The sequence below is a fragment of the Mixophyes fleayi genome, chromosome 1 (assembly GCF_038048845.1).
Source record: "Mixophyes fleayi isolate aMixFle1 chromosome 1, aMixFle1.hap1, whole genome shotgun sequence".
In the NCBI taxonomy this organism is placed as follows: Eukaryota; Metazoa; Chordata; class Amphibia; order Anura; family Limnodynastidae; genus Mixophyes; species Mixophyes fleayi.
This window is the reverse complement of record NC_134402.1, coordinates 336,618,924-336,630,998: the sequence shown is the minus strand read 5'-3', so window position 1 is coordinate 336,630,998 and position 12,075 is coordinate 336,618,924. Positions and strand designations below refer to the sequence as shown.

The 12,075-nt window shown below is 46.6% G+C and overlaps 1 protein-coding gene across 6 annotated transcripts in view; it reads right to left on the bottom strand.

The window, feature by feature from the left end:
- DEPDC5 (DEP domain containing 5, GATOR1 subcomplex subunit) overlaps positions 1-12,075 on the bottom strand; it is a 90,350-nt gene that overhangs the window by 75,233 nt on the left and 3,042 nt on the right. For 5 of the 6 annotated variants that reach the window (XM_075215355.1, XM_075215376.1, XM_075215382.1 and 2 more), the window contains exons 3-5: positions 6,063-6,150; positions 5,534-5,580; positions 5,353-5,453 (exon numbers count right to left, since the gene is read on the bottom strand). In XM_075215355.1, coding sequence (XP_075071456.1) covers positions 5,353-5,453; positions 5,534-5,580; positions 6,063-6,150 — 236 coding nt within the window. The remainder of the gene's footprint in view (positions 1-5,352; positions 5,454-5,533; positions 5,581-6,062; positions 6,151-12,075) is intronic. The other variant, XM_075215362.1, reaches the window with a different exon arrangement.

Genomic DNA, 12,075 nt, shown 5'->3' with positions numbered 1-12,075 from the left:
AACTTAGAGGTTCAGTAGGAGCCCTCTGACAAACCTCTAAAACCAAATTTAAATCCCAGGGAACCAGAGGTGAAACATAAAGAGGCTGAATCCGTAAAACTCCCTGGAAAAAAGTATGAATAACTGGCATAACTGTCAGTCTACGTTGAAAGAATACCGAAAGAACAGATACTTGGACTTTCAGTGAGAACCCGCTGAATCATATGAATTGGCGGAAAAAGATATCCCAGGTGAAAGTCCCATTCCATTGTTAAGACATCTACTGCGACCGCCTGGGGATTACTGGTTCCGACGCAAAACATGGGAACCTGACAATTGTGCCTGGATGCCATTAAATCCAGATCGAGCAGACCCCATATCTCTGAACCAACATCTGAAACACCTGAGGATGGAGCGATCACTGCCCCGGAAGAAACGAATGTCTGATCAGGTAATCTGCTTTCCAATTTTTGACCCCCAGAATCAACACCGCTGAAATGGCTGAAACAAAGGCTGCGGCCCAGGTGAAGATCTGGTTTGTCACCTTATGGCCCCTGCACTCTTTGTTCCTCCCTGTCGATTTATATACATTACCACAGTCGCGTTGGCTGATTGCAGACATACCAGCTTGCCCTGTAACAGAGACTGCGCTCCCCGAAGGGTCAGAAGCATTGCCGTTAACTCGAGAATGTTGAATTGCCGGAGGAGGTCCCCGCTTGTTTACAGACCCTGCAGGTGGAAATTGAGAACCACAGCTTCTCAACCCTGAACACTGGCATCTGTAGAGTCCAGGACCAAGGAACAAAGGATAGGCCTGCTGTTAAATGGGTCCCAATGGAATCTACGAGAGTGGAATCGACAATATGGGAGCGTCTCGAACGTGGACATCATATGTCCATGGAGTTTCATGCCTAAAAGAAGGGATGGTCGAGAATGATGCAGGAGTCTCCTCACCTACTCCTTTACCGTGCAATCCTTGGATTCCGGAAGGAAAACTATCTGACACCTGGTGTCCATTAGAAGTCCCAGAAAAATCAGCTTCTTAGAAGGAACGGATACTTTGGATAGTTTATAATCCAACCGTGTTGTTCTAAGGTTCGAATGGTGAAACTCAATTGCCGTTCCAAGGCTAGCCGAGATGGGGCCTTGAGAAGTAGGTCCTCTAAATAGGGAATGATGTTCACACCCAGATTTCTTAAGTGAGCAGCCGATACCGCCATAATCTTTGTGAATACTCTGGGCGCTGTTGAAAGCCCGAGGGGCGGAGCCCAGAGTTGGAAGTGGGAGCTTCCCACAGAGAAGCGCAGAAGAGACTGATGTCCCTGCCCAATTGGAACATGGAGGTAAGCGTCTTTGATATCTATAGATGCTAAAAACTCCTGAGGTTCCAAACCCTGGATGACTGAACTAACCAATTCCATCTGAAACTTGCTCACCTGGAGGTACTGATTCAGGCCCTTTAGGTTGAGAATTGGCCGAGAAGAGCTGTCTGGTTTTGGAAGCAAAAAGAGGTTGGAATAAAAACCTTGTTCATTTTGAAACCCTGGAACATGACATATAACTCCCGCGGAAAGAAGAGAGGCGACCAAACTGATCATCGCCTGCTTTATTTCTGAATTTCGCGAAAGAGGCATGTGAAAAAAAAAAATCGATGAGGAGTTTGGTCCTGAAAGATCCAAGATGTAGCCTCTGGACATAAATCCTAATACCCAATTGTCTCGAGAGGTCGCCGCCCACAGATCCTGAAACAAATGTAGGCGACCACCGCCGCCACAAGGAGAAGGGGGAACCCATCATGCCAAGGGTTTGTCTGAACTCTCGAGGACTTGGTGCCTCTTAGAATAAGACCCACTGCCTCTGACAGCCTGTCCCCGGGAACCTTGGCCCCTGCCTGTACTGGTAGACTGATCCCTGTGAACCGGGTTTCCCCGAAAGGACTGCTGAAACGAACTAAACCTAGGAGCTCTCACTCTAGGCGCATTCACTGTAGGGAAGTACTCCTTCCCCCCGTGGCCTGACTGATCATTGTATCCAACTCAAGTCCAAATAGGACCGAACCGGAATAAAGCAAGGCTTCCAGGGACTTTTTAGATTCCACATCCGCTTCCCAGGACCTAAGCCAGAGGATTTTCCTAGCAGAAACAGCCGCAGCCGAAACAGCAGAATAAATGGACGCTGCGTTCTGTGCTGCTTCATATAAATAACCTGATGCTTCCTTCAAGTGCATGGTTAACGGAAGAAACTCTGAATTCTGTAATCTAGCCACTAGCTGATCAGTCCAAGATTTCATAGCCCTAGCAACCCATGCTGAAGAAAACATGGGTCTGAAAGATGAACCCGCATCAGAAAAGATAGAAAGAGACTTTAGACAACTCTCTTTATCTCTGGGGTCCTGAAGGACAGCCGAATTTGGCGCCTGCAAAGTAGTATAACGAGCCAATCGAGCTACTGGCGCATCTACTCTGGGTAGTTCTGCCCAGCGCACCGCCGCCTGTTCCTGTAAAGGATACAGGATTATCAAACCTATGAGGAACGGAAAACTTCTTATCCGGCTGTTTCCAGGCTGCTTCGGCTATCTCTGTGAGCTCCACTGAGGTCTCTTACGAGTAAACAGGCCCTGGTTCAAGGGACCCGTGTTACGTCTCACTGGAGACAACTACCAACCGTATTGGCACTGGCCTTCCCAGGGCACGGAGTCTAACGGACAACCCGTTCTTCTCCAAGAACCGCCGCAAGGTGGGATGGTTTTAGCTGCCAGAGGCCGGCAGGTCGCGGCCATAGGGTTAGCCCACCGGCGTGGTAGAGAGATAGTAGTAGGGTGAATGGTTCTGGGAACACAGTAAAAGGCCTCGTCTAGCTGTATATTAAACAGTAACTGTAAGAAGTAGGAAGCCAGACGTACCTTGCTGTCTAATAGAGAGGCACGAGGAGACAAACACGAGAGGAGTCAACAACTGTAGCCGGTTCGGTACACAGAAGGTCAGCCAGTTCGTGTTGCCAGGGATTCAGCAGATGCAGAGTTAAATAGACAAGCCGGGTCAGTGCACAGAAAGTCAGCCAGTATTCACAGGGAGAAGTGCACAGAGAAAGCACAGGGATCAGGAGCAGCCAGACATTAAGTACACTTGTTGCTCTGACACAGTAGTGTGTCAGAGTGAAGACTAAATAGTGGGTAAGTTTGAATTCCGCGCCTCTCAGGCAACGTGATCAGACGGAGCTAACAAATAGTGGGGAAGTTTGAATTCCCTGCCTCTCAGGTCACGTGATCAGACGGACCTAACAAACCGGCTCTGAGTCTACCAGATCCAGGGTCTGACGGACCGCCATAGCCCGATCCTGAATACCCTGGTTCTCATCCCAATCACCTAACTGGGTAGAATCTGAATCCTCAATCACTTCCCCTTCTTTTTCAGAAGCCCCTTCTGAATCGGACAGGGAAAAAAAAACGTATGAGAGGATCTTTGTCGCTTGGTTTTAGGTGTAGCCATACTTGGAGAATCTAACAACCTAATAAAGCAGTCTAATCTCTTTCCTAGGGAAGATGACTAGGTTGGCTCCGATTGGGCAGACCAATGAGGAATGTGAGCAGTCTTAGAAATGTCCCCCTCGGCTATCTGCGAAACAGTCGTCACATTGTCTGCCGAGGTAGCTGGGGCAGACCCTGTAGGGGCCCCTACGTCCATGATCGCAGTCTCTGCTTGTCTGTTAATAAGCTGAGCTAACAGATACAGACTGTGCTAGCGAGGAAACCCATGCTGGCTCCTCCACCGTCACTGCGGCGACCCCCTGTGCCTGTGCTCCACCAGACGACACTTCACACTGCGCGCACACAGCCCCCTGGTCCTGTTGACTGACAAGCATAAAACTTCACTTTAGTGCTTTTACCCTTGACAATATTTTTTTTGGGTGATAACACACAGTCACACCACAAAGTGAAAAGAAATACAGTTACTTTTCTTGTCCCTGGCTAATGTCCATAAGCAGTAAAAGAATTACATGTTACTATATGAAACAGTGATGTCTGACTCCTTGCTTAGAGAATTCTATGATAAAACTCTAAGGGACATATTAAATTGTTGGTGTTACAGCCAAATTTAACGAGCCCCGAACACTATTATCGTCATTACGGTAATAGTGCCCTTAAATACCGGTATTACGGTACTTTTCTCGCTGGATTTCAGCTCGCGACTCAGGGAGCTGCGAGCTGAAATCCGGCTTACTATTACCGTAATACCGGTAATAGTTTTTCCGCTGGGGTAAACACTGAGAATTGAATATGCCCCTAAGTGTCCAAACAGAAAATAACAATTTCCTATATGAAGCATGAGGAAAGTTATACACTCAAAAGCGCTGCCGGCACACTTGCATCTCCTCACTCTAAAGAAATAAATAAAATAGAAAAAATAAGAATAAAACTAACCTAATCTAAACAGCAAGTACTGAAACAGAACTCAGACAGCCCAACTCCTTGGGCACTTGAACTATACTGAGGCTAGTAGGGGTTGCAGAGGGGAGAAGTCAGCAGCAGGTTTAGTTTAACTATTTAAGTGCCAACTCCTCTGCGCCCTCATGCAACCCCATTGTAGCAGTGTCCCCCAGAGTGGACGAACTAGAAAAACTCGGTAGGCAGGAGACACTTGAAAAATCTCAGCAATAGAAAAAGCATATAGACCAACTTGCCAAGAAACCCCATCAGCCTCCCTGCAGCTGGGATACTGGAGAGGCAGAGCAGGAGTTCTGAATTGTGTCTCTGATATGGCAAGACATAATCAGTGAACTGAAGTGTGACAAGTAAGAGGTGCCATTCTACCCAGGCTTACACCGCTCTCCAGAGCCAAGCACCGCAGGAGGGGTAAATTCAAACAACCACAATGGGTAATTCAAACATAAAAAGTAAAAAAGTCAGCCTGTCGAAGTAGCCCAGCAAAAGTCATCTGTGCTTGCGGACACTCTAAAGTCCCTGCAGGATAATGATATAGAGGAGGGAGAGGCTGAAACAGCGTGAAGATTTCTAAAGTGCCAATGTCCTAATGGAGGTTCTACATACCCATGGGGTACAGTGCCCCCACAGGATGAAAGAGAAATAACATTAAATTATAAACAGGAATTTCAAATGTTGTGTTGTCAAACAGAGAGAATAACAGAAGCACTATGTAGCTGTCAATAGACAAATAATAAGCCTTCAATTCTCTTTAGGGATTCACCATAGTTGTGCCCTAGCAAACAATAAAGCATTAAGGTTTCACCTTAGACATCAAGCAGTAAAAATAACCTGGATTATGCAAGCATGTAGTCATGTAATATTCACAGGGCTATAGAGCTGGCTGCAAATCACAAATAACAGAATTTACTATGCAGAGATTGTGAATTTACCTTTGGGTCAACCACATTGACATAGACATCTTGGTAAGCCCTGAGACGAAAAACCTGAGCCACTGTCTGATCAACACTAACGGTCTCTGCAAATAAAGTGACTGGTCAGTGGCTTAGCTAAAGAAGGGAGAACATATATACAAAAAAAACGAAAATGAGAAAAATCACATGAATATTGTACCTTTCTGTAAGTCATCTTTCAGAGACTTCACCTGCAGTAAGAGAGGACTGGAGAGATATAGAATATGATCAAGAAATCTGAAAACAAATAAAGTCAACCTAGCCATACAAAATTCAGAACATGGAGAAGGTCATGACGTCTTATCCTCTTTTCATTTCAGTAACACAAGGTACATTTTTGGCCAACCTTATATATATATATATATATATATATATATATATATATATATATATATATATATATATATATAAAAGCCAGAGACTACTAGGTGAAAGATGTGCTTCTTGCAATACATCAATTCCTGTTTTCACATGAAGCCAGGTAAAGTAATCTTATATTATCTTAGTAAATCCACCTAATACTAAATGGTACAATTTGGTTGGAGATCTTGCTCTAGCAGCAGAAGGCATCACTAACATCTACTTATTAGGGGCATCAAAGAGAGTCCAATACAACTCAGTCATTATGAAGGCAAAGATGCCATTATTGTCCACCTATGCATATCGTTCATTCCCATGTCTCTTCTCACCTGTACTCGTCATTGGGATGAGCAATCTCCACAATATCTCCCAGCTTGATATATGGGAAAACCTTGGGATTTATCACTAGCTCATCATCTGAAAAGAAAACAAAGCACTGCTTACTAAATACCTGACAGCCAAACTGAATTTCGACTTAAATGGGTGTTGGGACAGGAATGCTTCAATTAAGGAGAACTGCATGTGATCTTCTCAAATCCCTCCCCACCCATCTTTGTCAAGAAGGAAAAAAACGTGTGTCTCAGGAAGTAAAGGATAAGTGCCACAAAGCTACATTTAAATATCTGCATGCCTTTGCTCCACATGCTGGTGCAAAGCCATTAAGTCCTTTCTAAATAAACCATTAAACACTTTATTTAGAAAGGACACGTATGTTTTATATACAGACAATACCGGGAATACAGAAGATAACATCCACAAGGTACACATTTGCTTACAAATAATTGGATTTTTTACTTATGTAAAATCCGTTTCTCTTAGTTCATTGGGGGACACTGGGGACAATGTGGTATAGAGTAGGGACAGGGCGAACTGGCACTTTAAACTTCTGTTTAACTAAGCCCCAGCTCTTCCCCCTCTATACCCCACCTCCTGGAAGCCTCAGTTTATGTTTAACCAAGCCCACAGAAAGCGGATAGAGAGAAAACAGGAAAAGAGAATAAAATTAACAAACAACAACATTCTCTTACCAACAAGACTACATGTCAAGCAGAAAAAGAAACCATAGCGTTCAGGGTGGGCGCCCGGTGTCCCCCAATGGACTAAGAGAAATGGATTTTACGTAAGTATAGAAATCCAATTTTCTCTATCTTCCTTTGGGGGACATTGGGGACATCCCAAAGCAGCCTCACGGGAGGGAACGCTCAGAAGAAACTGCACAAAGCACATTTCTCCCAAAACTTGTATCCTTGGATGCAAATACATTAAACTTGTAAAACCTAGTAAATGTGTGTACAGACGACCACGTGGTCGCTTTACACAGCTGTTCACTGGAGGCATCATGGCGTGCCACCCAGGAAGCACTCACAGACCTTGTAGGGTGCGCCCGGAGATTATCTGGGACAGGCTCCCCAGCCCCACTATAAGCCTGACGGATAACAGCTGTAATCCACCTAGCAATAGTCACCTTAGAAGCTGGCCAGCCTCTTTTGTGAGCATCATAGAGAATCAAAAGATCCTCAGTCTTGCGCACCTTCTGAGACCTTTTCACATAAATTTGTACGGCTCGGACAACATCGAGATAACAAATAGAATTATCGTTATCTGAAGACGTAGAATCAGTCAGGGCAGGAATGACAATGTCCTAATTTAGATGAAATCTAGACACGACCTTAGGAAGGAAAGAGGATTTAGTTCGAAGAACTGCCATGTCTTCATGAAAAACAAGACAAGATAAAGCAGCAAGCTCTGAAACTCTGCGTGCCGTAGAAATGGCCAAAAGGAAAACCGTTTTCATGGTTAGAAATTTGAAATCCACTGTATTCAAAGGTTCAAAAGGCGGATGCTGTAAAGCATTCAACACCAAATTCAAATCCCATGGTGGTACCGGAGGAACATATGGAGGTTGTACATGGAGTACGCCCTTAATGAAAGTTTGCACATTAGGTACGACAGCAAGATTTCTTTGAAAGAAGACCGAAAGAGCTGACACCTGACCCTTTTGAGAACTAAGACTCAAACCTGCATCCAACCCCTCCTGCGAGAACCTAAGTAACCTGGCCAAGCAAAAAGAAGAAGTAGAATATCTCCACACCAGCCAATATATGTCTTCCAGACTCGATGATAGATTTTTGCAGAAGCTGGTTTCCGAGCCTGAAGCATGATTTGCAGTACACGTTCAGAAAAATCCTTAGCTCTTAGGATCATGGCTTCAACAGCCACGCCGTTAAAGCCAGACATTGTAAAACTAGATGACAAAAGGGACCTTGAGTTAATAGATCTGGGCATAGCGGCAACCGTCACGACCGAGCTCCTGCCATGGAGAGCACGTCGATGTACCAGGCCAATCCGGCGCTACTAGAAGGACCGGAACACCCTCTCTCTTTACCTTTTTTAACACCCTTGGGAGTATGGCTACCGGTGGGCAAAGGTACACTAAGCGGTACCTCCAAGGGACAGACATGGCGTCTACCACGACAACTATAGGATCTCTTGCACAGGAGCAGAAGCTTGGGACCTTGTGGTTCAACCGGGATGCCATCATGTCGACAATCGGCTGACCCCACCGTTCCACCAACTGACGAAACAACTCTGGATGGAGGGACCATTCGCCCAGATGCAGAGTCTGCCTTCTTAGGAAATCTGCTTCCCAATTTTCTATTCGGGGAAAAAAGATGGCCATGAGCGCCGGGACGCGAACCTCGGCCCACTGAAATATCTTGTGTGTCTCCCGCATGGCCAAGGGACACTTGGTGCCGCCCTGATGATTGAGGTATGCCACTGCCGTGGCATTGTCTGACTGAATCTTCACTGGCCTTCCCTGCAGCAAGTGTTGTGCGCTCATAAGAGCATGAAACACTGCTCGCAATTCCAAGACATTGAAAGAAAGCTTGGATTGCTTCTGAGTCCAAAGACCCTGAAACCGAGCGTGAAGACAGACGGCCCCCCAACCTCGAAGGCTTGCGTCCGTTGTCCAATTCCAAATTGAGAATTTGCGTCCCCTGGCGAGATTCTGTTTGTGTAACCACCAGAGAAGCGACTGACGCGTCTGCGGAGACAGGCGGAATACCTGGCCCGCCAGATTCAGATTTCTTCCATTGTGACAGAAGTTCCAAATGGAACTGCCAAGCATGAAACCGTGCAAACTGGACCGCCTCGAAAGTCGATACCATCTTGCCCAGAACTCTCATGACGAAATGTACCCAAGGCCTCCTTGCCGACAACAGAGATGTCACCATCTTCTGCAAGGCTAGAATCTTGTCCTGGGGTAAGAACACCCGTCGTTGTCGGGTGTCGAATAAAGGACCCAAAAAGATCATCCGCTGGAATGAGATCAACATGGACTTTTTGAAGTTGAGAATCCAATCATGAGATTCTAGAGTCTAGATCACTACTTGGATATGCGACTGAAGCACCTCTGGAGAATCTGCTTGTAAAAGAAGATCGTCCAGGTATGGGATGATTGTAATCCCCTTGGACCTAAGCAGAGCAGCCATGACCACCATGATCTAGGTGAAGATACGCGGGGCCGTGGCCAGACCAAAGGGAAGAGCCTGAAATTGGAAGTGCTCTGATCGAACCGCAAGCCTCAAAAGGGACTGATGACCATTCCAAATAGGCACATGGAGATAGGCATCTTTGATGTCTAGAGCCACCATGAATTCTCCTTGTTCCATGCCGTGAATGACCGAGCGCAAAGACTCCATTTTGAACCTGGGCACTCTGACCTGGGTGTTCAATGATTTCAGATTCAGAATTGGTCTGAAAGAGCCGTCTAGTTTTGGCACAAGAAATAGGTTGGAATAAAAACCAAAACCTCTTTGAGAATCTGGTACCGGAATAATCACTCTGGAAGAAAGGAGGGATTGAATTACTTCTCGTAAAGCCAATCGTTTTCGTGGACAAGTGGGAATCCCTGTGGAAAATAACCATCTGGGAGGAAGACCGAGCAGATCGATCTTGTATCCCTGGTCCACCACCCCAGAGCCCAGACGTCGGTGGTAGACTGAAACCACGATCTCTGAACAAGAGAAGACGGGTTCCCACCTCTGGCGATAGCGGATGAGCAAAATGCTCGTCATGCGGATTGCTTGTCTGCAGGCTTCGCTGCTGGACATCGAGCAGACCAGGCCTGGCGGCCACACTGCAGACTGCCCCCCTGGGGGCGGATGACTGGCCTCTAGAAGATTGGCCCGAGGAATATTGACCCCGAAACCTTCCTGAGGAACTAAAATACCGAAATCTGGACATTCTTTGTTTGGGAGCATTAACAGGGAGAAAAGTGCTCTTTCCTCCGGTTGCTTGACTGATAATGGAGTCAAGCTGAGGTCCAAACAAAACACCCCCAGAAAAAGGTATGGTCTCAAGAGCCTTTTTAGACCCCACATCAGCCTCAAAGGACTTATGCCAGAGAGTCCGACGAGTTGAAACTCCAAAGGCAGAAATACATACCCCAATCAGTCCCACGTCCATAGCTGCCTCTCCTAAATAATCTGTTGCCCTCTGAATTTGCTTGACTAACGGAAGCAGTTCAGAGAACGGCCTGCCTGGTAACAAACCTTCAGACAGCTGTTCTGACCAGCGTTCTACAGCTTTAACCCACGCAGATATTAAAGCAGGCCTCAAAGAGGCACGTGCTTCCATGAAAATGGACTTAAGGACGGCCTCAACCTTACTGTCTATACCATCCATAAGAGTGGCTGCGTTAGGAAGAAGAATAGTAGTTACCTTGGCTAACCTTGCAACAGCAGCATCCACATGTGGAGGCATCTCCCAGTTAGCAAGAACCTCAGGAGGAAAAGGATAACACGACTGTAGTCGCCTAGACACTTGGAACTTCCTATCCAGGGAAGCCCAAGGCTCTGACAACAAATCTTCCAATTGGGAAGAAGCTGGAAAAGAGAAAGATTTATTTTTCCGGCGCGCAAAAACAGAAGCCTCTGCAGCGTCAGGAACCTCTTCTTCAGGAAAATCAAGTACCTGACGCACAGCTTGTATTAATTCCTCCACACTCTGACAATCAGAGTGAACCTCCTCCACCACCTAAGGAGCATCCATGTCAGAATCCACTGCTACTTCACCCTCCTCCTGGGAAGAACAGTCAGAATCGGAATCATTTCCCTGAAGGGTTGTCGACACCCTCTTACCCTTACGAGAGCAAGACGGTGCAGCAGAAAGCAATATCCTTTCTAAAGAGGAAGAAACCAACACCAAACCCTGTACAGAGGATGCAAGTCCCTGTACCCAAGCTGGTTCTACAGACTCCGCCGGGGTAGAAACAGTCAAACCATGACCGCGCAAACTAGAACCCATGTCATTCGCTACAGTGGAAGCGTAATCAGAAGATGGAGCGGCCACAGCCTGTGACCGCACCAACTGAGCAAGTTCAGTCACCGTATTGATGAGAGACCAAGCCCAGGCAGGTTCTGCCGTATCTCAACTAGCAGCTGCTGTTTCACATGGTATTCTCTTTGAGGGCCAACAGGCTGCGCACAGCGCCTGACTGTCCGGCTGGTATCTTAACGTGACAGACAGCACAGGTGAAACTCAACATAGATGTAACACCAGCCTTACCACGCATGGATTTTCCCCTATCTGACATGTTAACAGATGGGACAAAACACACACAAAACAGTGTAATAAACAGTGAACAAAACACAAAATAGATGACAAGCAGCACACAAACTTGAACAGAAAGTGAGCCTGCAATACAGCCAAATAGCCCCATAGAGTAAAAGACAAAACTCGAGAAAACCACAACCCCCAACCCTTTGCCTTACAGGACTCAGGACAGAAAAGGGGAGAAGCTGGAGCTATAAAATGGCTCTCTATTCTGGTGTCTGCACACAAAGAAGTGAGACCACCAAGGAGGAAGTGCAAAAGAGGAAACACAACTCCCCCAGGGCCCACCACTGGATTGGCAAGCGTCCAACAGGACAACCCCCTTAACCAATCCAATGCCTAGCATAGGATCCTGTCCAACCCAGTCCCCTAAGCTAAAAATAGTTTTGTTTTTCTATGACTACTCCTAGTAAGAAGCAGCCTGACTCAGAAGACAAACTGCAATTTACTACCCCCCCCCCCCCCCCCCCCCTCTACCTGCTGGCATCTCTCCTCACGCAGTGTCTGCAGTCTTTTTGGCTGTCAGATCAGGAGGACGGACACAGCCTGCGGCGACTGTGCCCGACTTATAGGAGGGCATGAGAACGTTGGGAGAGGGGGACTGGCAAAAGAGGCACCTCCGATCCCCCCCTCCAGACAGCACACAGCCATCCATGCTGTGCACTGCAAGCTGCCATGTTGCGCTATATTCTTAACCCTCCCCGCTTAGGCTCGGAAAAGTGA